Source organism: Malaclemys terrapin, chromosome 10 (genome assembly GCF_027887155.1).
Source record: "Malaclemys terrapin pileata isolate rMalTer1 chromosome 10, rMalTer1.hap1, whole genome shotgun sequence".
Lineage (NCBI taxonomy): Eukaryota > Metazoa > Chordata > Testudines > Emydidae > Malaclemys > Malaclemys terrapin.
Window position 1 is genome coordinate 57,097,288 of NC_071514.1, and position 26,850 is coordinate 57,124,137.

A 26,850-nucleotide genomic window follows, 5' to 3' on the forward strand; every position below is an offset into this window, starting at 1 on the left:
AAAGCTACTGTCCAATGGCATATCCAGGATGACATGGTGCCAGATATGCAGCTGGTATGAACTGGCAGTTTCATTGACTTCAATTCTCCATCTTAGAATCTGGCCCGGGACCTTGCGAGGGTCATCAGTATTTGAAGTGGCTGGAGGTTAGAGCTGTCTCCTCCAAACACAGAGAAATGGAGCTGCAAGACCAAACTATGCTCCTTGAAGCAGCACCAATGGATTGGTTATGGAAAGCAGCATGTGATCTCACCATCTGCAGAGTAGGCAATTGCAGTCAGCGCAACGGAGTGTGGGTGCATTTTCAGTTCCATCTCTGTCCTTGAAATGCTGAACACCCGGATGGTGCCATCGCTGTACCCTGCCACAACATGCTGACCCTCAGCCCCACCGTGGGAGATGGGGATAGGGCTCCAGGCCAGACACTGGCAGCTCTGTAAAGGAACAAGATTAGAGACATGGGAAGAAGGAGCAGTATGTTCCAAGGAGATGCATGCAGGTTACTTCTCCACTCACACACAATGAAGACATGTGAATGCCACTAATCTACAAAGATTTCATATCTAAAACCTTCAGTTACAAATATTTCTCCCAACTCTAGTTCATTCAGTGAGGACAACAGGCAGTGGCTGCTATCAAGACAATATAGGACATTGACACACTCCAAATGATTACCTGATTCAGCACTTGAAACTGTACCACCAGCTCCATGCTGGCCAGAGCCCAAACCCTCACACTGCCGTCCTCCCCACACGTGGCACAGTGAGACTCACCAGGGCTGAAGGTCACTTCATTCACCTGCAGCAACAAAGGGGATTGACACTCCACAAATGCCAAAGCAAGTTGCACATCGGCCCCTATTCCTTACCCATAGCTTCCCCTGCCCCCACCAAATTCTCCTCTGGTAGGAGACAGCACACAAGAAAGGAAAGGAAGATTTTGTAAAGGACGCCGGGGGATGGTGGTAATTAAAATTAGCGAGGACTATAGTGGAAATTTAAAACCATAATTGCAAAGTTCTGACTGGTTGCTCCATAATGAAGGTCTTAGAAGGGAAGTCTCCATATCTCATTACCAATCTAGATACCCTCTCTTCCAGCAGGCACAAATGTAGTGCAATGTAGCATCAAGACTGACACCCTTCAGACACATTTTCCAGTATTCTGAACAGAAGACCACTTTATCCATTTGAGAAGTCTAGCTAATAAGTAACACTGCACTTCTAGAGTGCCTTTCATCCAACATCCCAATGTTCTACATAAATTAAGCCCAATGGTTCTGTGAGATGCCTACAAGAGATAGACACACAGCAGTTAACTGACTTGACCAAGGCCATACAGGATGTCTGCGGCAAAACAGAAAAGAGAATTCAGATTTCCTGGCTTTCAAGTCCTCTGCTTTAGCCACAAGACCATCTTTCTCTCTTGGAAGAGATAATATTACCTAGCTCTTCTATAGCACTTTTCATCCATAGATCTCACAGTGCTTTATAAAGGAGGTCAGTATCATCATCCCCATTTTACAGATGGGGAACTGAGGCACAGAAGTAAAGTGACTTGCTCAGCAGGCCAGTGGCAGAGCCTGGAATAGTCTCTCAAGTCACAGTGCAGTGCTCTATTCACTAGGCCACACTGCCTAGTTTGCAGTGAAAGCTCTTTCACCAGTGCCCTACCAGTATTAGTCAAGGCTCCAGCAGTGCGATTTCTCTTAGTAGGGCCTACCCAGCCATTCTGCAGTGTGAACATCCTCAAAGTGCGTTGCACCTCAGGCTCAGGTGGCACTTGGAACACGTGCTTCCTTACAGCACAGGAACTCCCTTCCAATCCCTCTCACCTTGTTCTTATGTCCGCTGATTAGTCGGATGCTGGTGCTCTCTGCCCAGTTTATGTACCACAGTGTTCCTGCAGTGGTGCCCACGATTCCCATATCCAGAGAGTCATCAAAGGTTGCACCAACTATTGTCCCATCCAGGGTCATCTCGTGTTCCAAAAGGACTGAGCTAGACCTGGGGGAAAGTGGAGTCCAGAGTGGAATATACAAAACAACTAGCTACGTCCTTAAGCTGCTAGAAGACAACCATTAACCCACCTTCATGGGAAAACTGTCTGGGACTGCCGTAAGGACAACATGGTTATCTTTAACTACATAGATACTACAGTGATGGGCTCATCAGAACTGCAGCTAGCGACTACCTTTAACCATACAGAGTAACCATCTTTCTGGGGGAAATAGGAAAGAAGTTCTAAAAGGATTATTTTGATCATCCACTGTGCCTCCTTAATTTGATCCAATATATTTCACAGGTAAAAAATAAAAAAAAGTTAGAAAAAGAGAAGAGTTGACATGTACAAAAATATTTATCAAATACTTGTGCTGTAAAAGGCTTAGCTGTCTAAATCAGGGGTCTCAAACTCAAATGACCATGAGGGCCACATGAAGACTAGTACATTGGCCAGAGGGCCGCATTACTGACACCTCCCCCCCGCTGCCCTCGGCCCCGTCCCCACTCCACCCCTTCCATGAGGCCCTGCTCCCATTCCAACCCCTTCCCCGAAATCCCCACCCCAACTCTGCCCCCTTCCTGTTCCCAGGGGAGCAGGAGCGGTGTGGGGGGGGCTCAGGGCAGGGGGTTCGGCTGCAGGAGAGGTTCAGGGGGCGGGCTCCAGCCCGATGTGCACCGGGGCAAGGCAGGCTCCCTGCCTGCCTGTCCCCACGCCGCTCCAGGAAGTGGCCGGAACTTGGGGGAGGAGGGGCACAGGGGTCTGTATGTTGCTGTTGCTTCAGGCACCACCCCCAGCAGCTCCTGTTGGCTGGGAATGGGGAACCGTGGCCAATGGGAGCTGCTGGGGGCGCTGCCTGAAGCAACAGCAACACACAGACCTCTTTGCCCCCCTTCCCCACGTTCCAGCCGCTTCCCAAAGTGGCGCGGGGGCAGGGCAGGCAGGGAGCCTGCCCTGCCCCCGGTGCACGTCGGGCTGGAGCCGCTCTAGGTAAACGCTGGAGGGTGGGGGGGCCACAAGGAGCTTGCGGGCCGCAGAAAACAACCCTGTGGCCCGCATGTGGCCCCTGGGACACGTGTTTGAGACCCCTGGTCTAAATGGTCTAGTTTAACAAGACAACTAAGGCCGACTTGGCTTTCCAACAAGCCAAAAGCACATGCAAGAGTTCTGAATTGTAGACACATTAGCTCAGTATTGCCTTGTTCAACGTACCATGTAAGTAGAAGAGTAAAATAAGCAGCTTTATGTAAGGCTGGGACAAATGACTACATGGCAAAAGACTGACTGAACAGTAGGCTTCCATGGTGAGCTGGAGTCATTCTACAGGAATTACAAGTCTTGACAGGAAATTTGGGGAAAGGAATTCAGGGAAGATTTCCTTCTCTTTGGAATTTCAGAGTTAGAGTTGGGCATCAAAGCTTGGCTTAGCTGAGGGATACATTAGCAGTTCACAGTGCATTCGAAGACCACACTTAACTTGAACAAAATATAGCATATTGCAAGCTGAGCTTGCCTTTAGGATGCTTAGATACCATGGTGACAGGTACCTTATAAAAACTTAAGACAAAGACAGAAGTACATCCCAAGGAGACCAGAAGGCTGCTCAGCTCAGGATGGCGTATAGCATGCTAAGATCTGTAGTCTCCCCAGGCTGAACTCCTGTAGTAAAGATGATGGTGGCCCCACATTGTGCTGGGACAGACATCGCTGAGAAGAGAGGGAGTCACAGTTGTTAAAGGGGCAGCAAGGGATGTGATTTTCCAAGACAGAATAAACAAATTCAATTCTCTTCCTGCTAAAAGAGGTTTTACAAATCACCAAGACAGAGATCAGGTGAGATAAACCCAAATATTTTTAATACCAAAAATGTCTACCACTAGTGACATGATCAATAAGGAGATGGAACATTCTTTAAGCCTGACCAGGATTAAAGATCTGGTCATGCTAAAATACGCCAATGAAGAAAATGCAAATTGTATCTGGTTCAAAAAATTTGATACTTGGGCTTGTCACAGACATACACAAAGAGAATTGTAGGTGTTCTAAACCCCAACACCTTGGGACAAGGATAAGAAAGGAACAGCCAGAAATTTCCATCTTGAATTCCAAGAGAATCCAGACCCAATGAACCAAGAGTCACAGGAATTTAGAGGAGGAGATAAGAATTAAAGGACAAGAGAAACAGTTGCATAGGCTAGTCAAAAGCCTACCTCTGCCAATGAAAAGATACCACCTATTGTGTTCAGGGAGTACAAGAGAAAGGAGAAGGTATGTCCAGAGAGTGGACTGAGTAGCTATGTATCTCAGCACAAACCTCTCTCTTCAGGTTTGTGCAAACATGAGTTAGACACTGCACACACAAGCCACCTCACCTGGCATCAGAACCTTTCAGCCTCAGCTCCTGCACTGCTGCCACTGACCACAGTCGAATTCTCTTGGTGTTGCTGCCACTGACCAGCCTGTTGCCACAACACAGAAGCACACCTAGGATAGCAGAAAGAAAATGCTTAATACAACATTAATACCCACACCTGTTGATCATTATAAAGGGATTGACAGACTCTACCAACTAAGTTTGCTGGTAAATGTTTGGGAGGAGGAGTGGCTATCCCACCAGCAGTCTGAACCCAAGGCCTCTTGTTTGCTATCCAGAGGTTTCTAGAAGTTGGAGGCTGAACCCAGGCTCTTAGCAATTGCACAGGAAATATGCATGCATACTTGCACCAGGTATGGCATGAATCTAGCGCCAATCAATTCTAGCATCTGCCAGTGACTCAGCATTTGAGCACGGAGAAACAGCTTGAATCAGGGTCCAGCAGGGCCAAGATTCTTCTTTCCTCTCAAGTCTCTGTGGAATTTAAGATGCAATCCTGTCAGAAGCCAGCAGCATCTGTACTTACCAATCTCACCCTCATCAGCCTCCCAAGTCATGAAACAGCGGTTGGTCTGTGTGTCCCACACGCAGATCTGTCCTGTGTTGGTCCCACTATAAAGGAGGTAGTTGGTGCTGTAGCAGAGAGATGTCAGTTCCACCCGTCCTACCATATCAGGGATGGCAGCTCTATGAACCTGCCACATAACAAAAAGCAGCAGGGTCAGGGAGATCATGATAGTTTATTTTTAAAAATCACCCCCAAATTAAGTTAATTCACCCAACACTTTAGCATTAACTGAAAACCAGTCAACACCAGTAGGTGTTGCATCACTGTGGCTATGTGTACACTATCAAGGTAAGTCGACTGAAGTTACGCAACTCCAGCTATGTGAAAAATGTAGCTGGAGTCGATGTAGCTTAGGTCAACCTACTACGGTGTCTACACCGTGCTGGATCGACAGGAGACACTCTCCCGTCGACTTACCTTACTCTTCTCATTCCGGATGGAGTACCGGGGTCGACTGGAGAGTGCTCTGCCATCGATTTAGCAGGTCTTCACTAGACCCATTAAATCAACCCCCGGTGCATCGATCGCCAGAGCTTTGATCCCGTAGTAGTGTAGCTATAGCCTAAGAGAAACCAATCGACCCCACCCACGGGCACAGACTAATAATGGCAGAGACTTTCATATCCATTATTGTGTGGGCTTTAAAAGAAGACAAGGCAGTCTGACAAATAGAAAGGAGAAGTTCAGATGTTGAATCTGCAAACACCTAGAAGATAATAAGATGATAAGTGACAGTTAGCATGGATTTGTCAAGAACAAATCATGGCAAACCAACCTAATAGCTTTCTTTGACAGGGTAACATGCCTTGTGGATGGGGGGAAGCAGCAGCAGATGTGGTATATTTTGACTTTAGTAAGGCTTTTGATACTGTCTCGCATGACCCTCTCATAAATAAACTAGGGAAATACAAACCTAGATGGAGCTACTATAAGGTGGGGGCATAACTGGCTGGAAAACCATTTGCAGAGAGTAGTTATCAGTGGTTCACAGTCAAAACTGAGGTCCTGCAGGGATCAGTTCTGGGTCCAGTTCTGTTCAATATCTTCATCAATGATTTAGATAATGGCATAGAGAGTACACTTATAAAGTTTGCAAACGATACCAAGTTGGGAGAGGTTACAAGTGCTTTGGAGGATAAGATTAAAATTCAAAATGATTTGGACAAACTGGAGAAATGGTCTGAAGTAAATAGGATGAAATTCAATAAGGATAAATCAAAGTACTCCACTTAGGAAGGAACAATCAGTGGCATACATACAAAATGGGAAATGACTACCTAGGAAGGAGTACTGTGGAAAGGGATCTGGGGTTTACAGTGGATCACAACCTAAATATGAGTCAACAGTGTAACACTGTTGCAAAAAAAGCAAACATAATTCTGGGATATATTAGTAGGAGTGTTGTAAACAAGACACTAGAAGTAATTCTTCCGCTCTACTCCATGCTAATTAGGCCTCAGTTGGAGTATTGTGTTCTGTTGTGGAGATAGGACAAGAAGCAATGGGCTTAAACTGCAGCAAGAGAGTTTTAGATTGGACATTAGGAAAAACTTCCTGTCAGGGTGTTTAAGCACTGGAACAAATAGCCTAGGGAGGCTGTGGAATCTCCATAAATGGAGATTTTTAAGAGCAGCGTAGACAAATGCCTGTCAGGGATGGTCTAGATCAGTGTTTCCCAAACTTGGGATGCTGCTTGTGTAGGGAAAGCCCCTGGCGGGCTGGGTCGGTTTGTGTACCTGCCGCGTCCACAGGTCCGGCCGATCGCGGCTCCCACTGGCCCTTGGCCCACACCGCTTCCAGCAGCTCCCATTGGCCTGGAGCAGTGAACCGCGGCCAATGGGAGCTGCAATCAGCCAGACCTGCGGACGCGGCAGGTACACAAACCAGCCTGGCCCGCCAGAGGCTCTCCCTACACAAGCGGTGTCCCAAGTCTGGGAAACAATAGTCTAGATAATACTTAGTCCTGCCTTGACTTCAGGGGACTGGACTAGATGACCTCTCGAGGTCCCTTCCAGTCTTACACTTCTATGATTCTATGTACCTTGAGGCTGATGTCAGCTCCCTGCTGCTCAATTAGCCAGAAAGTCACTGCTCCTCTGCCTACACAGGCTAGTTCACCAGCAGAAAGAGGGTTAAAGGCCACTTCGTGGACTGGTTCTAAGATATGGGTGGACGACATTAGGTCATAAGTATGGGTGTTCCACAGGGCGAGGGTCCGGTCACTGTAGTCCCCTATATATGACATGAAAGACAGTAGGAACTTCAGGATATCACTTTAATTTCATATACATGTTGTACATTTCCATATTAAATTAATCAGAATTCCCTCCAGTTTAACATAGAGGCAACTTAAACTTCAACTCTCTTTGCTTAAACATATACTACCAACTTCCCTTATGTCAAATCCTATAGCAACCTAGTGATCTTACACAGAAGAGACACCAAAAATGACCCTATCACATCGTGTGTGCATTCTGTAGACATCCAGTGACCCAAGTGACCCAACTTGACATCCTAATTCTATATCACAAGTGACCTCATTACACCTAAATACCTTGTGGATACCATACCCTCAGTGACCTCTTTACACCAGCTCACTGTCCTGGAGACATCCTACACAAGCTCATAGCTTACAGGTTCAGATGACTAACCTAGTGTAACAAGGAGCCTATCGTCACGAGAGTATGCCATGGCCTGTACTTGGGTCTCATGATGGAAAATAACTTTTTGGCAAGTCCCATCCTGGATGTTCCAGATGCGGATCTGACAGCGTGAGTCTCCATTCCCATGGCCAGAGGCAGAGGCGAGAACCTGGCAAAACAATAATATATCACCATTGGGAACTCAATAAAAAATGATATGGGTGTTCTAGGAGAGTCAACAAGCCCTATGTAGCCATTAAACCAGAAGTGAACTCATACAGATAGCAAGAGGAAAGCTCTGCAGATTCATAAGGATGGAGGCACTTGATGAAAAAACACACACCGGAGAAGAGTGAAAGCTTCATGGCCACATACACACAGCATTAAGTGCCAGTTAGTTGCAGATGAGGCATGAGGATTAGCACATGCCTGCTTTAACTCCAAAAACCAGAGTCTCTATGCAGTGGGCTAGAGAAGCAGCTCAGGCAGAAGAGGAAACAGATACACATAGGAGCTCATTCAGCAAAGTCCATCCAGTCCAGGGCAAAAAGTATATATAGCCAAACCAAAGCTTCTCCAGGAGAATAGGAGACATTCATACCTGGGCATCATGGCTGACTGCTAAAGTAGAGATCTCTTCAGGGTGGCCAAGCCAATGTTGCTGCGATCCCGAGTGCAGGTCTTCAACCACAATCACACAGCCACAGGTATAGGCAAAAAAACCTAGGTGCAGTGTGAAGAGGAGGGATATGAGATCAGGAGAGGTCAGCACAGAGGCCTTGTGTACAGGCCTGTACACTGCTGCATCTAACATACACAGTATAATTACAGAAGTGAAACTAACTCTTCCGTCTAGAGTGCTTTAGAGTTAACTGCCTTTCAATTACAGGCCATGGGGTGTCCTTCCAATCAGGGAATGGGCAGAGGTAGAAATCTCTGTTCCTCCAAATTTGATGAAGAAAAGCACTTCAGTGCCATTTAAAAGCTCTGACATAAAGAGGTGAGAGGGCCTATAAAACAACAAGCTCTCTTCCCTGTCACCATGTGAGCTGAACAACTAGAGGCTGGAAATTACTTTGCTAATAGGATTCGCCAACATGCCTGTATCAGCCAGCACTTGCTGATATCACATAAAAAGGGTCCCTTATGGTACGAAATAAACTCACTACAGCAGAGTGAAGCTCTCGTGGATGGCAACAAGACTATTTAACTCATCTAAATGTGCAATGTTTTCACATTTAATGTGCCATTACAGAAGTGTTGGGATACACACACACACTTTCCTGAAGACTCAGCCCTAGAATACCTGTGTCTGGGTTCCAGACCATATTCCCCCTTCCATTCCCATTGTAGCCAATGACTGCCTTTAATTTCAGGCCCTCGTTATCAGCTGGAGGATACAAGACACTCTGCAAGGAAAACAGACACTGGTGCAAGACCACTTTTGACAGGATACTCCATGTCGGTTCAATTCTAAATACTCGCACAGGAACTTGCACACACACACATACAAAGAGTTTAACAGTCAAACACAAGCCCACCCACTTCCATAGTTATATATACAAAAAGTGAAACCCACACCAGCCAAACCAGACATATATATGCTCTTCCAGATACATAATTTATATATATCTTCACAAGCATCTTCTAATAGATTTGGGGTAACACTGCCAAACACCCCACCTGGGGAGTAGGTGATAGTCCTGTTGGGAAAGGGTTAAATGGATTCTGCTGACTCATTGACAGGGATGCTTATTTACCCCACTTGGAGATAAGGGAGGTGGGAGTAGCTCTCTGAGGAGGGGGGGCGTGAGTGAGCAGTCCTGAGGGAGGAAGTCTAGGAGCTGTAAAACCAGGGAAGAAGGATTGAGCTGAAATTTATGTTCTCATTGCTTTGTTTGCTAATAAAGCTGAATCCCAGGAAGGGGTAAGTTTGGACTTTCTACACGGTGTGAATTGTGTTGGTACAGCAGACTGGGAAAGGCATCTGCTCTCAAACACGTGCCTACAGACTCTCTGAAGCACTCTCAGTATTTTTTGAATAAAAAATATACAGATTTGCAGAGAAAAATAAGTGACCCAAAACCACTTATGGAAAGGTCATAGTCAACTCATCTGTGGTCATAACAGAAAGTAGGGCTAGTGCTAAGGGTTTCTAAAACATGGGAGTGCATTTCACAAAATTTTCCACTGCCTGAGGTATAAAAAGGAAGCTTACATTAGGAAAGAACCAAATCAAAACCAATCTTTCCTGCTCTTTACCTGGCCAGGCTCTTAGCACTGGGGCAATTCTTACCTTGGGGAGTGCAGATGCTTTGAAGCGAGGAGTAAAGTGCCTGTAGGAATCTGGGCGGATATAGTACTGGGGTTCAGGACCCTTGGTCTCCTTTCTAGGTTCTAGCACAAAACATAAAATAAGCCTAACTTTGCTCATGGTAATGGTGCATCTTGAGCAACTAGGCCAGTTAATGTTTTGGTTTATTAACCTTCTGGATGTTGAGGAGGTGTGTACACATGGACACACACACAGGCTACATTCTACATTGCCCTGCACCTTGTCCAGCACAAAGAGGGTGTAAAATGACCCAATCAGAATGTAACATTCACACTCATTCTGCCCTGGTGCAAATGGCTGCACCAGGGGCAGGGTCACAGAGATACATATACATATTTTCCTACCAATCTCCTCTCTGGTTGGAAAATGCCAGCATACCAGCTGTAAAGACAGATTATAATTCAATAACCTATTTCTGTCATTTTGTCAGGGTGACAGATACTCCACAAACTCAAAGTACTACCACACTGTGCACTATGGGCATCAGTACCTGAGGAGAACAAGCCAAGCAAATAGAAAACCACGACTTTATAGTGCAACAAGCCTTACTTTTAAACGGAAGCTCTCTGACAAATCTTGCCTGAGGCTTTGTGCACTGGCTGCTTCATGCCTCTGGCAGCTAGCCATGAGGTGCTGTAGCTTTGAAGTTGTATTTCTATTAATAGACACATTGAGAGCTTTAACAGAAAGCACAACTTCAAAGCAGAGACAGGTTACAGGGTAGAAAGGACCCCTGTGTGCATAGAAGCAGCAGCAACAGAGATGGAGATGGACCAGGGAGGGAGACAGAAAAACAACAAACAGTCATAGAGACCAAAACAAATTTCCCTTACTCTATTCCTGTGGCAAATGATATCCAAAAGAAGGAAATATCACCTGGGAACTCTAGGAACGCATACTGCATTTGATCTTGTGGCTTAAATCACATCCCTCCCAGAAACCCATGGCAGGCCATCAGTATTTCTACAGACACCGTACAGAATGCAACATAAACATTCCACTTGTGTCTATATTTTCATGGATTCTCCCTCATTTATTTTATTGCTAGAAACACACTGCCTTGCAGGCGAATGCTCTATTTGCTCCCCAAAGGAGCAAAGATCTTCAAAGGCCCAGAACACCCTTGATTTACCATTTCCAGAGTGACTGGGAGACCTCGAACACTCCTGACTCACTTTGGGCCTCACAACATGAGTCTCCTCATTCTCGACTGGTTCCTCCATGACAAGGGCCGAGTGGTCTTTGTTTCCATCTGCAGCCCCTCCGCTGCTGCCTTTCAGACCTGCTTCCTCCCCTTCATCTGACTCAGAGAAAATATCTGCAGAGGAACATTGGTAGAAATGAGGGGAGAGTTATTCTGTGCTTCTATGAGTGGCTGACCCTTCAATTACAGAGAGGTTACAAAGCAAAACATTTGAATGCCCAGATTCTCCCCACAGCATTTTCCTGTTGCCTGCGGGGAGAATCTGGGAATTCACCCAAGGTCAGAGATCAGAGATATTCACAGCACCCTTGGAAATGTTTGGTCAGCAGTTCAGTAGATGGAACCAGGGGCAAGGGAAAAAGTGGCACCAAGAATGACTAGACAGTACTAGGACGGGAAGGGAAGGTGCAGAGCCGCTCATCTTAACCTACAGGTGGAGGTGGAGGTGGAGGGAAGGGGTGCCAGGGCAGCTGTTGAACTATAAAGGGAGTTTTCCCCCAACGAAACCTTAATTCCCCTTCTCTCCAGGTGATTCCTCTTCTCACCATCATGTCCTGGTTGGTGGATAGAGCTGATGTCCAGATGTGGTGGTGAGGCCAGAGATGGAAGAGGAGCTGACTGGCGGGGTATCTCATTAGCACTGGATGTAAAATCCTTTAGCTTCTCAGAGCTAGTTTCTGTGAACAGAAAAGGGGACTGGGTAATTCCCTCTGAAGACAGGCTGAGGCAATGGCAATACAGTACCAATTATGCTCAGCTCTCCAGCTTCCTCATACCCAGATGAAGTCATTTACAGATGCCTTATCCTTTGTCTTCAGGAGGAGAGAAAAGAGAGACAGGGAGAGGTGAGAAGGAAGAGACAATGGAGAGAGAGAGAGAGAGAGAGAAGTAGGAGAGGTTAAGGTAACAGAGCCGAGGAGGAAGAAGAGTAAGAGATGAGGAAGAAGTTTATCAGCTAGCCCATGGCTGACCCACTTTGCCCTTGCCCTCCCCAGCAGTTGTCTCTGTAACAAGGGGAAACACTAATCAGCTGGAGATTTCAAACTGCAGATTAATCCCTAGCACTAACAAGGAATTAGCTCTTGGTGTCCTGGCATCCTTGGCCAAAGAGCTAAAATCCCATTTATAATCAAATCAAGGCTCTTCTGTGTCCTGAAAACAGCTTTGGAAAAATGTGTCTGAATGTGTAAAATGAAAGAGGCAAACTCACCGGCTTTGGGAGGCACAAGGGACTCAATATAGGGATGAACACTGGAAAGGTAATGAGACAAGAGTTACAACAATGGGGGTGAGAACAGGAGAGAGAGGGGAACAATGGAAAGCATTCCCAAGCCAATGAGATTTGATGAAGGATTGTAGTGCTCTTACTCGGCCTTGGGTGACTCCACTCTAGACACAGCTAAGAAGTCCCAAAGGAAGATGGCATCTCCAATGCTGATGACGTGCTGTTGGTCAGGGGTGAAGGCCACCTGTCGCACTGGCTCCGAGTGGCCAATATATACCTGGGAGAAAGTAAGGGCGGAGGGGTATGTCTTGTACTTCCAATGCCCAACTGCTACACAAAGCTTTGCATGTTCTTAGGACCATTCATGTTCCCCTCAGCACAGATAAGGTGGTAAAGGGCCTTCCTGGAAAAGGCTCTTTCATATTTTTCTATATAGTTATCGTACCTTATCGGATATACAGTACAGGGGGAATTCTGTCCACAATTACCTAACAGAGGTTCTTTTATGTACCTCCTGAGGGTGCATACACCAGCCCTGCACTGCTGAGTTCTGGAGTCATTCTTTAATGAGGTTGCAGTGGTATGGAGGAATGAGCATGGGATTGGAAACTGGAAGAAACTGAGTCCTCATCCTGGCTCTGCCCAACTCCCATGTGACCTTGAACAAGTCACTTCACTGCTCTCCGTTGTTCCATCTGTAAAAGGGGTAACGCCTGCCTATCTGTGTCCTGGATAGTGGTGTGGTGAGGATTACTTAATGATGGTAAGGTGCTATAGATATACTAAAGTATTATTATTAAGTGAAATGTGTTTGGTGTTCTCCATCCATGTCCCATTGGACAAAACTATCACAGTTATGACTGGGAACCATGGATCAATACTGGACAAATCAAGGTTGAGGGTCATTGGCAAATCCATGTGGAGGAGGTTAGCTGTACTATTGCTTTCTGCTCAGAAGAGCTAAGTGGCATTCATAGGGGAAAAGTGTAAGGCACCACTGACTTTTTCCCTTGAATCCAGTACCTGAAAATTGATGTCGAACCTCATCTGATAGTCCCACACTTTGACAACCCTGTCACCGGCCGTCAGCAGGTACCTGGCATCCTCACTCAGTGTCAATGAAGAACAGGATAGCTTGTGTACACGAGACACCTGTGAACAAGACAAGACATCATCACTGCTAGCTGAACCAGCTGTTTCCAGCTTGATCTGAGAGAGAAACATAAGGACAGCCTGTCTAAGATGTCCAATTGGAAATGGGAGGAAAAGGGGTTTAAGCAAGGGAATGCTTTTGCCCTCTTCTGATAAAAAAAGTTTCAAACAGTAAGAGAAAGGGGGCAAAGATGCCCAGCTGTTCCAGACATGGAAGGCCTGTGATTGCTTCCAATCCTACATCACTCTGTAACTATGCACAGACTGCAAAGTTTGTTAGACACACCAAATCTGGATAAACGTGGTACTCTTCAGCCAGGTGACAAGAGTGTGAGGGAGCAAAGCAGGAGGGAACAGATTTATCCTCATCTGGGGAATAACCACATTAGCAACATACTTCAGGTGACTCAGTTTTTCTTAGAAGCCTGTGATTGCCAGGACTTCATCACGGAGTCCCATGTTCACATGTGTGCACTGTCAAGAGGTGTGGAAGCTGACGGATATCCCAGAGACCACAGAGCATTCGCTTCACAAATTCCTTACCTCTCGGACCAAGCGCCCAGTTTTAGCATCAAGCACAAGGACCTTGTTGGAGGAAGTGGACACCAAGAGGTGGCCAACAGGCATGGGAGCAAAGCAGATTCTCAAAGCAGAGTCCAAGCTGGTGCTGTCCAAGTCCAGGATGCTGACGTCTATCCTCAGTAGCTATGAAACAAGAAACTATTGAACACCAGCTTCCTCAAGTGAACAGTTCCACATGAAATGATCCGGATGGCAGGGAATCCTAAGGAACTTCTACACAATCTGAGGATATTTTTAGACCATTTCCCCCACTGCTTTATTGTCTGAGGCTGCTAGAGGAGGAGGAAAATGTACCTCACTCTCTTTCCCCAAGCTACCTGATTAAGTGATGGTTCTGGGCAGGCATTGTAAGTGGGCATTACTCAAGAAGACATTTCCTCAAAAAGGTACAGATGCTGTAAGATTCCCTATTGCTTTTCAGCAATTTCAGCTCTTGCTCCATAAGGGCTGGATGTGATTGTGGAAGGAAGACAGCCTGATTTGGTGTTTCCATCCCACAGCAGCATCAAAAAGGAGGAAATCAAAACCACATCCTAAGTGTTTTCCACATGGCGAAGGACACGTAAAGGGGCTATGTCAGATCCTATTTGGTGGAGTCTAGGGGTTCTCTAACTGTCTGGGAAGAAATCTCTTTTCCTTACCCTGCAAAGCATTCTGCAGTTGTGATGCCAGGAATGCCCTCCCTCCTATTCTATTCTCCCTTTGGATCAAGGCAACTTCCTTCCAGTTACCTCATCTAGAGAATGGGCATCCATAACGGTCACAGTGTACTTAGAGGGGCCCACAAAGGCGAGGAGACGTCCATCCCCACTAAGGGCCAAAGCGTTGGGACTATGCTCAGCATCTTGGGAGACCACATTGCCTGGATACGACAAAACACAGGGTGAATGAGATAAACAGGAAGGAAAGAAAGCCTAAAGGGAGAGTGACTGATTATATACTGCAGCTGAGATAAAATTCATTCTATTAAGGTTTTAGAGGTTGCTCCTCTCTCTGAATCAGCACTGAGCCAGTACTCCAGCATGGTGCTAAAGGTCAATCTGTGCTGTGGAAGGTGCCAGACTTGAACAGCTATTATACACACATTAAAGACAGATCTGAATCAGAACATTCACACCAAGATCTGGAACAGCCCCAAATTTGGGGAGGCCTGGAAATGGGGTTGCAATTTGAGCAAATGGATTATATTTGAGGCACACACAGTACCACAGTGCAATATCAATGGAGGAAGTTGGATTTTATTGTAGGGTTTTTTTTAGTATAGGCAAGGGATTGTGACAAGGAGTTACTGCACATGGATCTCAGCAAGGGTTTAAACAGCTTAAATCCATAAAGAGAGAAATGGCTGCAAAAAACTGCAGTACAGTGAAGTAATTTTTAGTTAGTAGATGAACTCAAGGAATGTCTTTTTATCACAAAAATCAAGATGACTGGTCTATATTTAGCCTATTGCTGAAAAAGGCCAGTCTAGATTTAAGATCATGTATTATTTCTGGGGGTGGGCAGGAAAAAAAGGGAGGCAGTATGGCTAGGGCACTGGCTTCAGATCAGAGCGTCAAGAAGCCCTGAATGCTAGCCCCAGTTCTCACACTGGCATGTTGTGTGACCCTGGACAGTCCCATCCTCTCTCTGTGCCTCTGCTTCCTCTCCCCCCTTTGTCTGTCTTGCCTGTTTAGACTGGAGGTTCTTTGGGGCAGGAGCCATCTCTCACTGCTTGTATGGTGCCTAACAGAATGGGGGCCCCCTACCTCAGTTGAGGCCTCTATGTGCTACTGTAATTCTACTATCACTCTTTTTTTTTTTTTTTTTTAAAGCGTGCATTAAATCGGAAAGAGGAATACATGCAATCTGAGCCCATCTGCAACGTTAAAATACATCAATCCAGTTACAAACCTTTGGAAACCAGAGTGACAATGAAATCTTAATATTGCTCTCACTGAGGGGCTGTTAACAGGCAAGAGAGAAATACAGCTAATTTGTCTCAAAAGGATCATAGGATGCCCTCTGAAAATTACTTCATGGAATTTTGAGCCTTTTAGCCCTGGAGACAATACCACAAAGAAGGATACAGAACTCTTACCCAGAACCCTGAGGACGTGACTCTTCTGGGCTGCACAGTTATAAAGAGCCAGGGTCCCATGGGAGCAGGAACTGAACATCAAATTGCCATCTGGGGAGAAGGTCAGACCAGTGACTGCACCACGGTGCTGCCTATATAACACAGAAAACACGGGAGACAGTGGGGCAATAAAAGCAGAGCAGACTGATGTGAAGTACAGTGGGGGGTCCCTGGATTAGGAAGGAAATCAGAAACAATGTCAGGGACAGTCAGAAGCCCACCCTATTTTTCCCTGTCGTAGTATAGGACAGTTGGTTGTCTTTATTCCCAAGGGTGCTGGGGGAGACTAATCAACAAGTGCAGTGCTCTTGCTGCCAACAGCTTCCAGGATGACATAGTCACACACTGACATGTACTTTTGATCATTCTCCACTCCCCACCAAAAATGTTCTCAAGTGCATCCTGTCTGGTTGACCCCCAACATGCCTCCCCTATTCTTGGCCACCTCCCTCCACGATGGAGAGTCCCAGACAGGCCTGACTCTTAAAACAAACCCAAAACCACGCACCCCACAGCCATGACCCCACTAGACTTTTCCTCTCTGAAAACCAGCTCATTGTAACTCACGTGATGAGATGGCTAAGTCCTAAGGAATGTGCTCTTCCATTATGGCCTACCACTAAATGTTAGCTCCTCATATTTCTCTCATGTGGATGGACATCTTATTTACACCATTGCCGTGACTCCCATCATTTAGATTTTTACATATGAATATACAATATCCATTTGTCAAACGTACTTGTGTTCCATGAGTAGATCAGAGGCAGTCAGGCTGAAGGTTCTCACCACTCCACTGCTGAACCCACATGCAAATATCTGTTGTGCAGGATGAAAGGCCACAGTACATGGTATCTCATCAGAGGCAGTGAAGTCATATAGCTGTGGGAAAGGGACACACAGAAGCACTGCTTGGGGATATGCAAAACCTGGCAGCAGTATGTGGCAGAATGAGATAACCCCATATCCCAGTTCCCCGTCACAAGCCTATCATTACAGTGAAGTTGTGTAACCCCTTGGGGCCTGATCCAAAGCTCAGTGAAATCAGTAGGAGTCTTTCTATGGACTTCAACGGTCTTGGGCTGCGGAGCTATAACACTGCATTGTAGACATTCAGGCTTGGGCTGGAGCCCAGGTACTGGGACCTTCCCCCCTCGCTGGGTCTCAGAGCCTGGTCCAGTCTGAGCCTGAGTGTTTACACTGCAATTTTACAGTCCTGCAGCCCAAGCCTAAGTCAGCTGACATGGGCCAGCTGTGAGGGTTTTATTGCAGTGTACACAAACCCACAGAGACCTGATCATTATGGCCTAACATTAACCTACAATATTTAGTAGATGGAAGAAAAGCAAGTGGTATTTTAAATATTTGACTTTTGGAGCTAAAGCCAAACTACACTGAAAAATCTTGAACTTCATGCAGTAGTTCTGGAGGGATCTGTTGTTGTTTGGGGTAGATTTAAGTGATTTTAAAGTGAGATATGTAGCTAGCACTAGCTACAGTCAGTTGGAATAAACAAAGATTATGCAGACTTCCTTTTACAGCTCCGCCAGCAAAACTGAGTTTTGACTTCTACTATCTCTATCTTCATTAAGAAAGTGAGCTTACACTACCTGCTGCATGGACACAAGGTCCCAGATCCGGATGGTGTTATCCTGGGACACCGTAGCCATCTGCTTCCGGAGCCCATCCACAGAGAATGCCAGAACAGAGTCAGTGTGGGAACGCATGAGGGTATTGTAGCCCCGGGACTGTACATCCAGGTAACCCAGGTTCCCAGTAGAGGTGGTGCACAGAACTTTGAGATTATCTGGACTGATGCTGACAGAGCTCACTGGACCTTCATGCTCTGGGGAAACAGATGTACCAGTTGATAAATTATCCCAGGACCCAAAAAAGTGGTAGATCTAGATCATAGCTAGACCACCCTTTTATTTCTGCACTTTCATTTCTAAGTCCTGTAGTTTCCTGAGTGCTTTGAGACTAACTTTTCTCAGGTTTTAGTCTAGCCACATAATCAAGCCAGTGTCATTTATAAAAAGTCTTTATTTTTCAGTGTCACTGCATTTCATTCCAGGATGGATGAAGAACTCCTGTGTTTCTCCCATAGATTTTAATTGGACAGATATGCAATAAGCATTAAGGACTAATGTTTACCTTACTCAGAAGACTCCTGTCATTCTCTAGAATTCCAGAAAAACAAGGACCACTCTTGAAGAGATAATCCCCAAGATTCATTCTGTACAGACTTATCTAACTTTTCACTGCAGGAGGTGGCAGTTACTACACACAAAGGTCTAGCCCACTGAGAGAGCACCATAAGAGAAGCCTAAGAATGAATTTCTGTTGCTCTTCACAAGAGCTCAGGTTTGGGAATGGATCAGAAGAGCAGTGTAGTGGAACCCTAGGCTACATTCCCTTTTTCCTCCAGGAAAGCTTTGGCCACATAGGGCTAGGTTGATATGAATGCAGAATTGAGTGGGGAATGAGTGAGAGAGATCCATGGTCTACTCACCAGCCTCCAAGAAGACTGCCGAGAAATCCAGCGGCCACAGCCGCACGTAGCCATCCTCTGAGGCTGTGGCACAGAAGGTAGAGGAGATGCTAATACTGTTTATAGCAATCCCAGGACCTGAAAGGACAAATATTACCAATTAGCACAATGTAAGGAACCAAAAAATTACCAGACTGGATCAGACCAATGATCCATCTAGTCCAATGCTGACCGATTCAGTAGCAGTTATGGGATAAGTTGTCCCCAGGGAAAATAAGAACGTCCATACTGGATCAGACCAAAGGTCCATCTTGCCCAGTATCCTGTCTTCCGACTGTGGCCAATGCCAGGTGCCCCAGAAGGAATGAACAGAACAGGTAATCATCAAGTGATCCATTCCCTGTCGCCCATTCCCAGCCTCTGGCAAATAGAGGCTAGGGACACTGTCCCTGCCCATCTTGGCTAATAGCCATTGATGGACCTATCCTCCATGAATTTATCCACTTCTTTTTTGAACACCTTCTCCTAACCTCCAATTGCTAGATGATGGATCATGCCCCAAATCAGAAGGGCTTTTATTACAACCAGAACTCTTGTTCATATTTAATATTACTATTATAATGGTGGGTATCCTTGTTATCCATAGAAACGTCCAATCACTTTTCAAAGACTGCCATACTCCTGGCCTTAACAATACATCATGGCAATGATAGTCACAGGCTAATGGTGTGAAAAAGTGTTTCCTTTACCTTTTCGAATTGGTTCATCTATGGAGGGAGAAACAAGAAAGAGGAGAGAGGGAAAGGGGATGGGAATGTAGCAAAGGAGACTGTGTGCGTTAAGAAATGGCTAAAACATCCAATCCTTACGACTATATCAATGAAGTCTAGTCTAATCAAAAGCACTGGGAGCCAGACCCTAACCCTAATACAACTTGTGACCATGATCAAGCCTTAAATTCCACGCCTCAGTTTCCCCATATATAAAATGGGAATGATATCTACCCTCCTCAAAAAGTGGTTGGGAAGTCTAATTAATATACATTTGTAAAGCATTATAAAGTGAAAATGGCAGGGATCATTGTAATAGTGGGGTCTATTAGAGATCACCAAATCAGGAAGAGGAGATGAATGAGGCATTTCTAGGACAAACAACAGAAATATCTAAATCACAAGACCTGGTAGTAATGGGGGACTTTTCCAACAGATGTCTGAGTAGTTAAAGTAATACACCAAAACAGAATTTCCAATGAGTTCATGGAATGTATTGGGGACAAATTCTTGTTTCAGAAAGTGGAGGAAGTAACCAGAGTGACAGCGATTTTAGATTTGATTCTGACCAAGAGGGAGAAACTGTTTGCAAATCAGAAGGCAGAATGCAATTTGGATGAAAGTGACCATGGAATGATATCTTTCATTATTCTAAATACAGGAATGAGTGAGAGCAGCAGGATAAGGATAATGGTGTGATGTTGCACTCCATATGTTTTATGGAAATATGCCTATGAGTGTAAATATAATGTAACTGGAATATGCTTTATGCAAAAGGTCTCTTGTAAGGTATCATTACAAAGCTTATAATCTACTGAGTGTGTTCAACCTATTTGTATGAATGTATCATTCTTGTACCTGAAGCTAGAAATATGAAGTATTACTCTGAAGTCCTATTGTAATTATGCAAAGTGTGGGACATTAATGGTGGCTTGGAATCTTGATGGCTCCCATTAACTAGGGCAATCTGTTTACTTGCAAACCTTCCTGGGGACGTGCAGGCCAGCCCTGGAAGAATGAAGGCTGGAGTCTCACAGGACATGTGACCATGTCACATGATACTGGGATCCATCTTAAACCTGGTGCTTTTCCATTCAGAAGGAGGGGTGGGGACCCAGAGAGACAAAAGATTCCTGCCTTGGACCAAAGCTATAAAAGGGGGTGAAACAGAACAAAGGGGGCTGACAGTCATGAGAAATACTCTAGTTACCACCTGAGCTGGAACTAACAAGGACTATACCAGGGGAAAAAATTGGGCCCAGACTAGGAAGGAGTCTAGTCTGTGAAAGAAGCTTATTGGAACATCTCTGAGGGTTTACCTGTATTCAGTTTCTTAATTTATTAGGTTTAGACTTGCGTGTTTTGTTTTATTTTGCTTGGTAACTTACTTTGTTCTGTCTGCTATTACTTGAAACCACTTAAATCCTACTTTTTATACTTAATAAAATCACTTTTGTTTATTAATAAACCCAGTGATTAATACCTGGGGGAGCAAACAGCTGTGCATATCTCTCTATCAGTGTTATAGAGGGCAGACAATTTATGAGTTTACCCTGTATAAGCTTTATACAGAGTAAAACTAATTTATTTGGGGTTTGGCTCCCATTGGGAACTAGAAAAAGAACAAGGAGTACTTGTGGCACCTTAGAGACTAACAAATTTATTTGAGCATAAGCTTTCGTGGGCTAAAACCCACTTCATCGGATGCATGCAGTGGAAAATACAGTAAGAAGATATATATACACACAGAGGACATGAAAAAATGGGTGTTGCCATTCTAACTATAACGAGAGTAATCATTTGAGGTGGGCTATTATCAGCAGGAGAAAAAAAACTTTTGTAGTGATAATCAGGATGGCCCATTTCCAACAGTTGACAAGGTGTGAGTAACAGTAGGGGAAAAAAAATTAGCATGGGGAAATAGGTTTTACTTTACATTGGGAACTGGGGGTGCTGGAGATAGGTAACCTGCTGAGTGGTTTTCAGTTAAAGCCTGCAGCTTCAGGAGCATGGTTCAGACCTGGGTCTTTGTTGCAGCAGGCTAACATGTTTGGCTCAACAAGGCAGGGTTCTGGAGTCCCCAAGCTGTCAGGGAAAACATGCTCAGAGGTAATTTCAGCATATCAGGTGACAGTCCCAAGGGGGTCTCTGTGACCAAACCCGTCACAAATGGACTTCAAAAAAGCAGACTTTAACAGACTCAGAGAATTGGTAGGTAAGGTTCCATGGGAAGAAAGTCTAAAGTATAAAGGAGTTCACAAGTGCTGGCAGTTTCTCAAGGAGTCAGTATTAAAGGCACAACCGCAAAGTATCCCAAACTGAAGGAAAGATAGGAACAATAGTAGGAGGCCAATCAGGAGCTATTTAATGAACTAAAAATTAAAAAGGAATCCTACAAAAAGTGGAAACATGGATGAACTGCTAAAGAGGAGTACAAAAGAACAGTACTAGCCTGTAGGGACTAAACAGAAAGGCTAAGGCACAAATTGAGTTACACTTAGCAAGGGACATAAAAGGAAAAAATAAGAGGTGCTATAAATATGTTAGGAGCAAGAGAAAGATGAAGGAAAGTGCAGGTCCTCTGCTTAGTGGGGAAGGAGAGCTAATAACTGATGACAAGAAGTAGGCTGAGGTGTTTAATGCCTATTTTGCTTCAGTCTTCACTAAAAAGGTTAATGATTACCAAATACTCAACATGATTAAAATTAAAAAGGGGGAAAGAATGCAAACCAAAATAGGGAAAGAACAGGTTAAGGAACATTTAGATAAGTTAGGTGTACTCAAGTCAGCACAGCCTGATGAAATTCACCTTAAGCCGAGTATTAAAGGAATTAGTTGAAGCAATCTCAGAACCATTAGCAATTCTCTTCAAACACTCCTGGAGGATGGGTGAGGTCCCAGAGGACTGGAGAAGGGCCAATGAGTACTTATCTTTAAAAAGGGGAACAAAGTCAAAGAGGATCTCGGGAATTATAGACCAGTCAATCTAACTTCGATACATGGAAAGATACTGGAACAAATTATAAAACAAACAATTTATAAGCACCTAGCGCATAATAGTGTTATGGAATGACAACTTGGATTTGTCAAGAACAAATCACGCTAAACCAACCTAATTTCCTTCTTTGACAGGGTTACTAGCCTAGTAAATGGAGGGGAAGCAATAGACGTGATACATCTTTATTTTCTTAAGGCTTTTGACACAGTCCTACATGACATTCTCATAAGCAAACTGGGCAAATGTGGTCTAGATAAATTATTATAAAGGTGGGTGAACAACCGGTTGAAAGACTGTACTCAGAGTAGATATCAGTTGTTCACTGTCAAACTGGGAGGGTGTATCTAGTAAGATCCTGAAGCGGCCAGTCCTGGGTCGGGTATTGTTCAATATTTTCATTAACAGCTTGGATAACAGAGTGGAGAGTATGCTTCTAAAATATACGGATGACACCAAGCTCGGAGGCATATGGAGGTCAGGATTAGAATTCAAAATGACCTTGACATATTGGAGAATTGGTCTAAAATCAACAAGATGGAAGTCCATAAAGACAAGTGGGAAGGGAAAATCAAATGCATTAATACAAACTGGGGAATAACTGGCTAGGTGGTAGTACTGCTGAAAAGGATCTGGGGACTATAGTGAATCACAAACTGAATCTGAGTCAACAATGTGATGCAGTTACAAGAGAGTCAAATATCATTCTGGGATATATTAACAGGATATTAGCCTTTTTTTGCAACTGCATCACAGGAGTGTCGTATGTAAGACATGGTAGGTAATTGTCCTGCTCTACTTGGGACTGATGAGGCCTGACCTCAAGTACTTTATCCAATTCTGGGTGCCACACTTTAGGAAAGATGTGGATAAACTGAAGCGAGCCCAGAGGACAGCAACAAAAACAATAAAAGGTTTAGAAAACCTGCCCAGTGAGGAAAGATTAAAAAAACTGGGCATATTTCGTTTTGAGAAAAGAAGACGGGGGGAGGGGGGGGGAACCTGATAACAGTCTTCAAATAAGTTAAGGGCTGTTATAAAGAGGATGGTGATCAATTGTCCCCTATGTCACTGAAGATAGGACAAAAAGAAATGGGTTTAATCTGCAGCAAGGGCGATTTAGGTTAGATATTAGGGAAAACTTTCTAACTGTAAGGGTAGTTAAATTGTGGACAAAGCTTCCAAGGGAGGTTGTGGAATTACCATTTTTGGAGGATTTTAAGACCAGGCTAGATAAACACCTGTAAGGGATGGCCTAGGTTTATTTGGTCCTGCCTTAGTGCAAAGGGCTGAACTTGATAACCTCTTGAAGTCCCTTCTGGCCCTACATGTCTATAATTCTATAAAATAAAGCACATTATGTGCTGTCTTATAATATGAGTAGCAGTAGCACTTGAAAACAAATTCTAACTAATGTTATATTAGCAATACAAGACTTGCTGAAAGTCATAACACTTTGACTTCTATAGCATTAAAGAATTCTAAATACTGTTGAGATTTTGCTCACCAATGAAAGGACAGACCAGTTGTTTTATTTTGTATGTTTAGCTTTTTACATGCTACTGGGCACAGGATTCCTATTGGCTGATTAAAACATTGTTTTATGTTACTAAAAAAAGGGTGTTTATTCTAAACATTCATCACTTAAAACACCAAAATTCTTCTTAAGATGGTACTTAGCCATGTCAAGTCGGATTATTTTTGGTAGGAAGTTTGTCACCACTGATCTGATCAAAACCAGTCATCTGTGTTAGGCAGAGCATTGCTTTATTTTCAAAGAATTTGCTTAATTTCAACTTCAATCCCTCTGTGATAAATGGGGGGGAAGGGGGAAGCTCCCTTTTATGGGCACCCTGCCAGTCAGTAGCTATAGAATCCTCCTTAGCAGCTGTACCCTAATTGCCTTAACTGTAAAGGGTTAAGAGAAGCTTAACCTGAGTTGGCACCTGACCAGGGGAACCAACAGGGAGGCTGTACCCTTTCAAATTGGAAAAACTGCTGGGTTTGGGGTTTTTTTTCTTTGTCTCTCAGGCTGGACAGAGGTGAAGGCAGCAACAAGCTGTAAGCTTTAAGCCAGGTATGGGAAATCTTCAGCATCATACCTAGAAGCTCCTCATTTGGAACTCCAGATATGTAAGTAGCACTGGAAAAGTTAAGACAGATGCGATTAGGAACCTTTTTGGTTGTTTTGGTTTGTGGATTCCTCTGTGCTAACCCCAGGTGCTTTTGTTTTGCTTGTAACCTTTAAGATGAACCCCAAGAAAGTTATTTTTTGAGTTTAATCCCTAAAGCCTGAGTTTTCAGATGCGTTTCAAAAAATACACGTGCAAAAACTAATGCACACACATTTAAAGACTGCTTCTGAAAATGTGCCCCTATTGTCCAGTAAAAAGAGTATTTCCCATCATATTATAATCTTTAAATAGTTATACACAGTTACAATCCTTTCTCCCAAATCCAGATTCTTCAGATTCATAGATTAAGGACAGGAGGGACTATCAGATCACTTAGTCTGACCTGCTGTATAACACAGCCAGAGAATTGCATCCCGTTACTCCAGCACTGAGCCCAATAGGTTGGGATTATGTAAATTAATATGGGTATATGGGTAATAGAATCATAGGGTTAGAAGGGACTGCAAGGGTCATCTAATCTAACCAAAATAGGGTACATTTGGGTTAAATATAGTCTCGCTTTCTCCCCCTTCAATGCATAGGAGATTTCACTGAAGAAGAAACTGGCTGAAGCCCCACCTGTGCTCCCCAAAACTTTACTACTAGTGTGATGTTAGATTATCTCAGCCTACAGATGATCCCCTGCAATTCTGCCTATTTTGCACCCAGTATTATGAAACTTGGGTCCTAGGTTGCTTCTGTCTGGTGTTCCCTCACAGGGCTCTTCCTTCAAACTCAGGGGATAATTTCAGTAAAAACATTTCTAGTGAAAGTTCATAATGTAGCATGTCCTACTTCCTCTTAGTCATCTATCCATCTCCCACCAAAACCCATACCCGAGTTGAAGGTTTGCTTCTCCCGTCGGTGAGAGTGCTGAATCTGAGAAGGCAGGAGGCGCCGGGCATTTCTGATAGTGAAGTTCTTGTAGTCAATTTCCAAGATGTGGCCACTCTTGCTGCAAACAAAGCTGAAAAGGAAAGGACACCACCATTAGACACCAGTGACCACAATGGGAACTTCAGAGACATTGTTTAGCAGAAGAACTGTATTCTGCATTTTGTTTCAGTGTTAACTTTACACCACACTTTTGTAAATAAGCCTGGAATAACTTTAAACATGCTGTTTGTCTAATAACTTTAGCAATTCTAGTTCGTAATGCAATGATAGCTTGACTGGATGACAGGATTCAAGCATTTGATTTTCAGCAGGAGCTAACTTGGGAATCTATAACTCGTAGATGGAGTTAGACCTCTCCATCCTTCTTTTCCTTTTCCCTTTGAAAGAGCAATTTAGAAAAAAATCTCAAGAGTTAATTCAGCCAACATAAAAGATAAGGGAAAAAGCAAAACTAGTGAGTCTTGAGTCTGTAAGTGCCTAGTTAGTCACAAAAATGATCTTCAGTTATCCTGTATATCTATATAAATTATAGACTTCAGACTCGGAAGTCTGGAAACAACTGAAAATTTTAATCAGGATGCGGCTACTTCTGACTCGGAGATCACATTTTTTCCTTTGTGAAGAAATAAAAAGAAATAAACTCTACCAGCCTGTTATGGAGGAATCATTAGAAAGATTCCCCCCTCCCCCCATCTTTTCTAATTTAGGAGGAAAAAACAGAAGTAAAGAGGAAGAGACGTGCATCCCAAAGTGTAGCAAAACTTAAAAGAAAATATACAAACGTTAGATTATTATTATTTCTATTATTGTAGGACACAGACCCCTCCATCAAGGATCAGTAAGGAGGATTGCGGACTCTCAGGTATCCATCCCAAAACCAGCTGAAGACTAAAGTATTACTAACCTGTACCAGAAGGAGATTAGGATCAGTTCGCAGAAACAAGATCTCTGGCAACTTTTGCCCAAAATCTCTTTCACTAGCTCAAACTGAGAAATGGATGTAACCATAAGCCATGACCCTATGGGAAATAACAGGGTTCCAGGCATGTTTGGCACAATTGCTATCCTGAACTGAATTGTAATAAATGGAGGCAGAGAGGCTTCACAGAAATGAGCCCTGAAAATCAAAGCCACATTTGCTTATGTTTAATGGAAGTGCCTGTTAAACTTTTGGAGGGAAATAAGTTGGAATAATTCAGGAAAATTATTATTGCTTCAGATAAATTGTGCTGGAAAAGCAAAGATTTTCCCCATATAGGAGATCTGGATGTAAAATGTACAAATAAGATGAATGCATGATTTTGGGGAAGGCTTTTCATTTCTGA

The 26,850-nt window shown here is 44.1% G+C and overlaps 1 protein-coding gene across 2 annotated transcripts in view; it reads right to left on the reverse strand.

Moving 5' to 3' along the window:
• Positions 1-26,850, reverse strand: part of WDR90 (WD repeat domain 90) — a 51,628-nt gene that overhangs the window by 7,544 nt on the left and 17,234 nt on the right. For both annotated transcript variants that reach the window (XM_054043128.1, XM_054043127.1), the window contains 22 exons: positions 25,465-25,595; positions 18,711-18,827; positions 17,809-18,044; positions 16,941-17,080; positions 16,163-16,293; positions 14,814-14,944; positions 14,044-14,205; positions 13,372-13,500; positions 12,492-12,625; positions 12,334-12,374; positions 11,669-11,800; positions 11,052-11,237; positions 9,881-9,981; positions 8,891-8,993; positions 8,186-8,307; positions 7,594-7,753; positions 6,984-7,174; positions 4,901-5,069; positions 4,373-4,484; positions 1,834-2,005; positions 676-798; positions 254-434 (listed from right to left, as the gene is read on the reverse strand). In XM_054043128.1, coding sequence (XP_053899103.1) covers positions 254-434; positions 676-798; positions 1,834-2,005; positions 4,373-4,484; positions 4,901-5,069; positions 6,984-7,174; positions 7,594-7,753; positions 8,186-8,307; positions 8,891-8,993; positions 9,881-9,981; positions 11,052-11,237; positions 11,669-11,800; positions 12,334-12,374; positions 12,492-12,625; positions 13,372-13,500; positions 14,044-14,205; positions 14,814-14,944; positions 16,163-16,293; positions 16,941-17,080; positions 17,809-18,044; positions 18,711-18,827; positions 25,465-25,595 — 3,104 coding nt within the window. The remainder of the gene's footprint in view (positions 1-253; positions 435-675; positions 799-1,833; positions 2,006-4,372; positions 4,485-4,900; positions 5,070-6,983; positions 7,175-7,593; positions 7,754-8,185; positions 8,308-8,890; positions 8,994-9,880; positions 9,982-11,051; positions 11,238-11,668; positions 11,801-12,333; positions 12,375-12,491; positions 12,626-13,371; positions 13,501-14,043; positions 14,206-14,813; positions 14,945-16,162; positions 16,294-16,940; positions 17,081-17,808; positions 18,045-18,710; positions 18,828-25,464; positions 25,596-26,850) is intronic.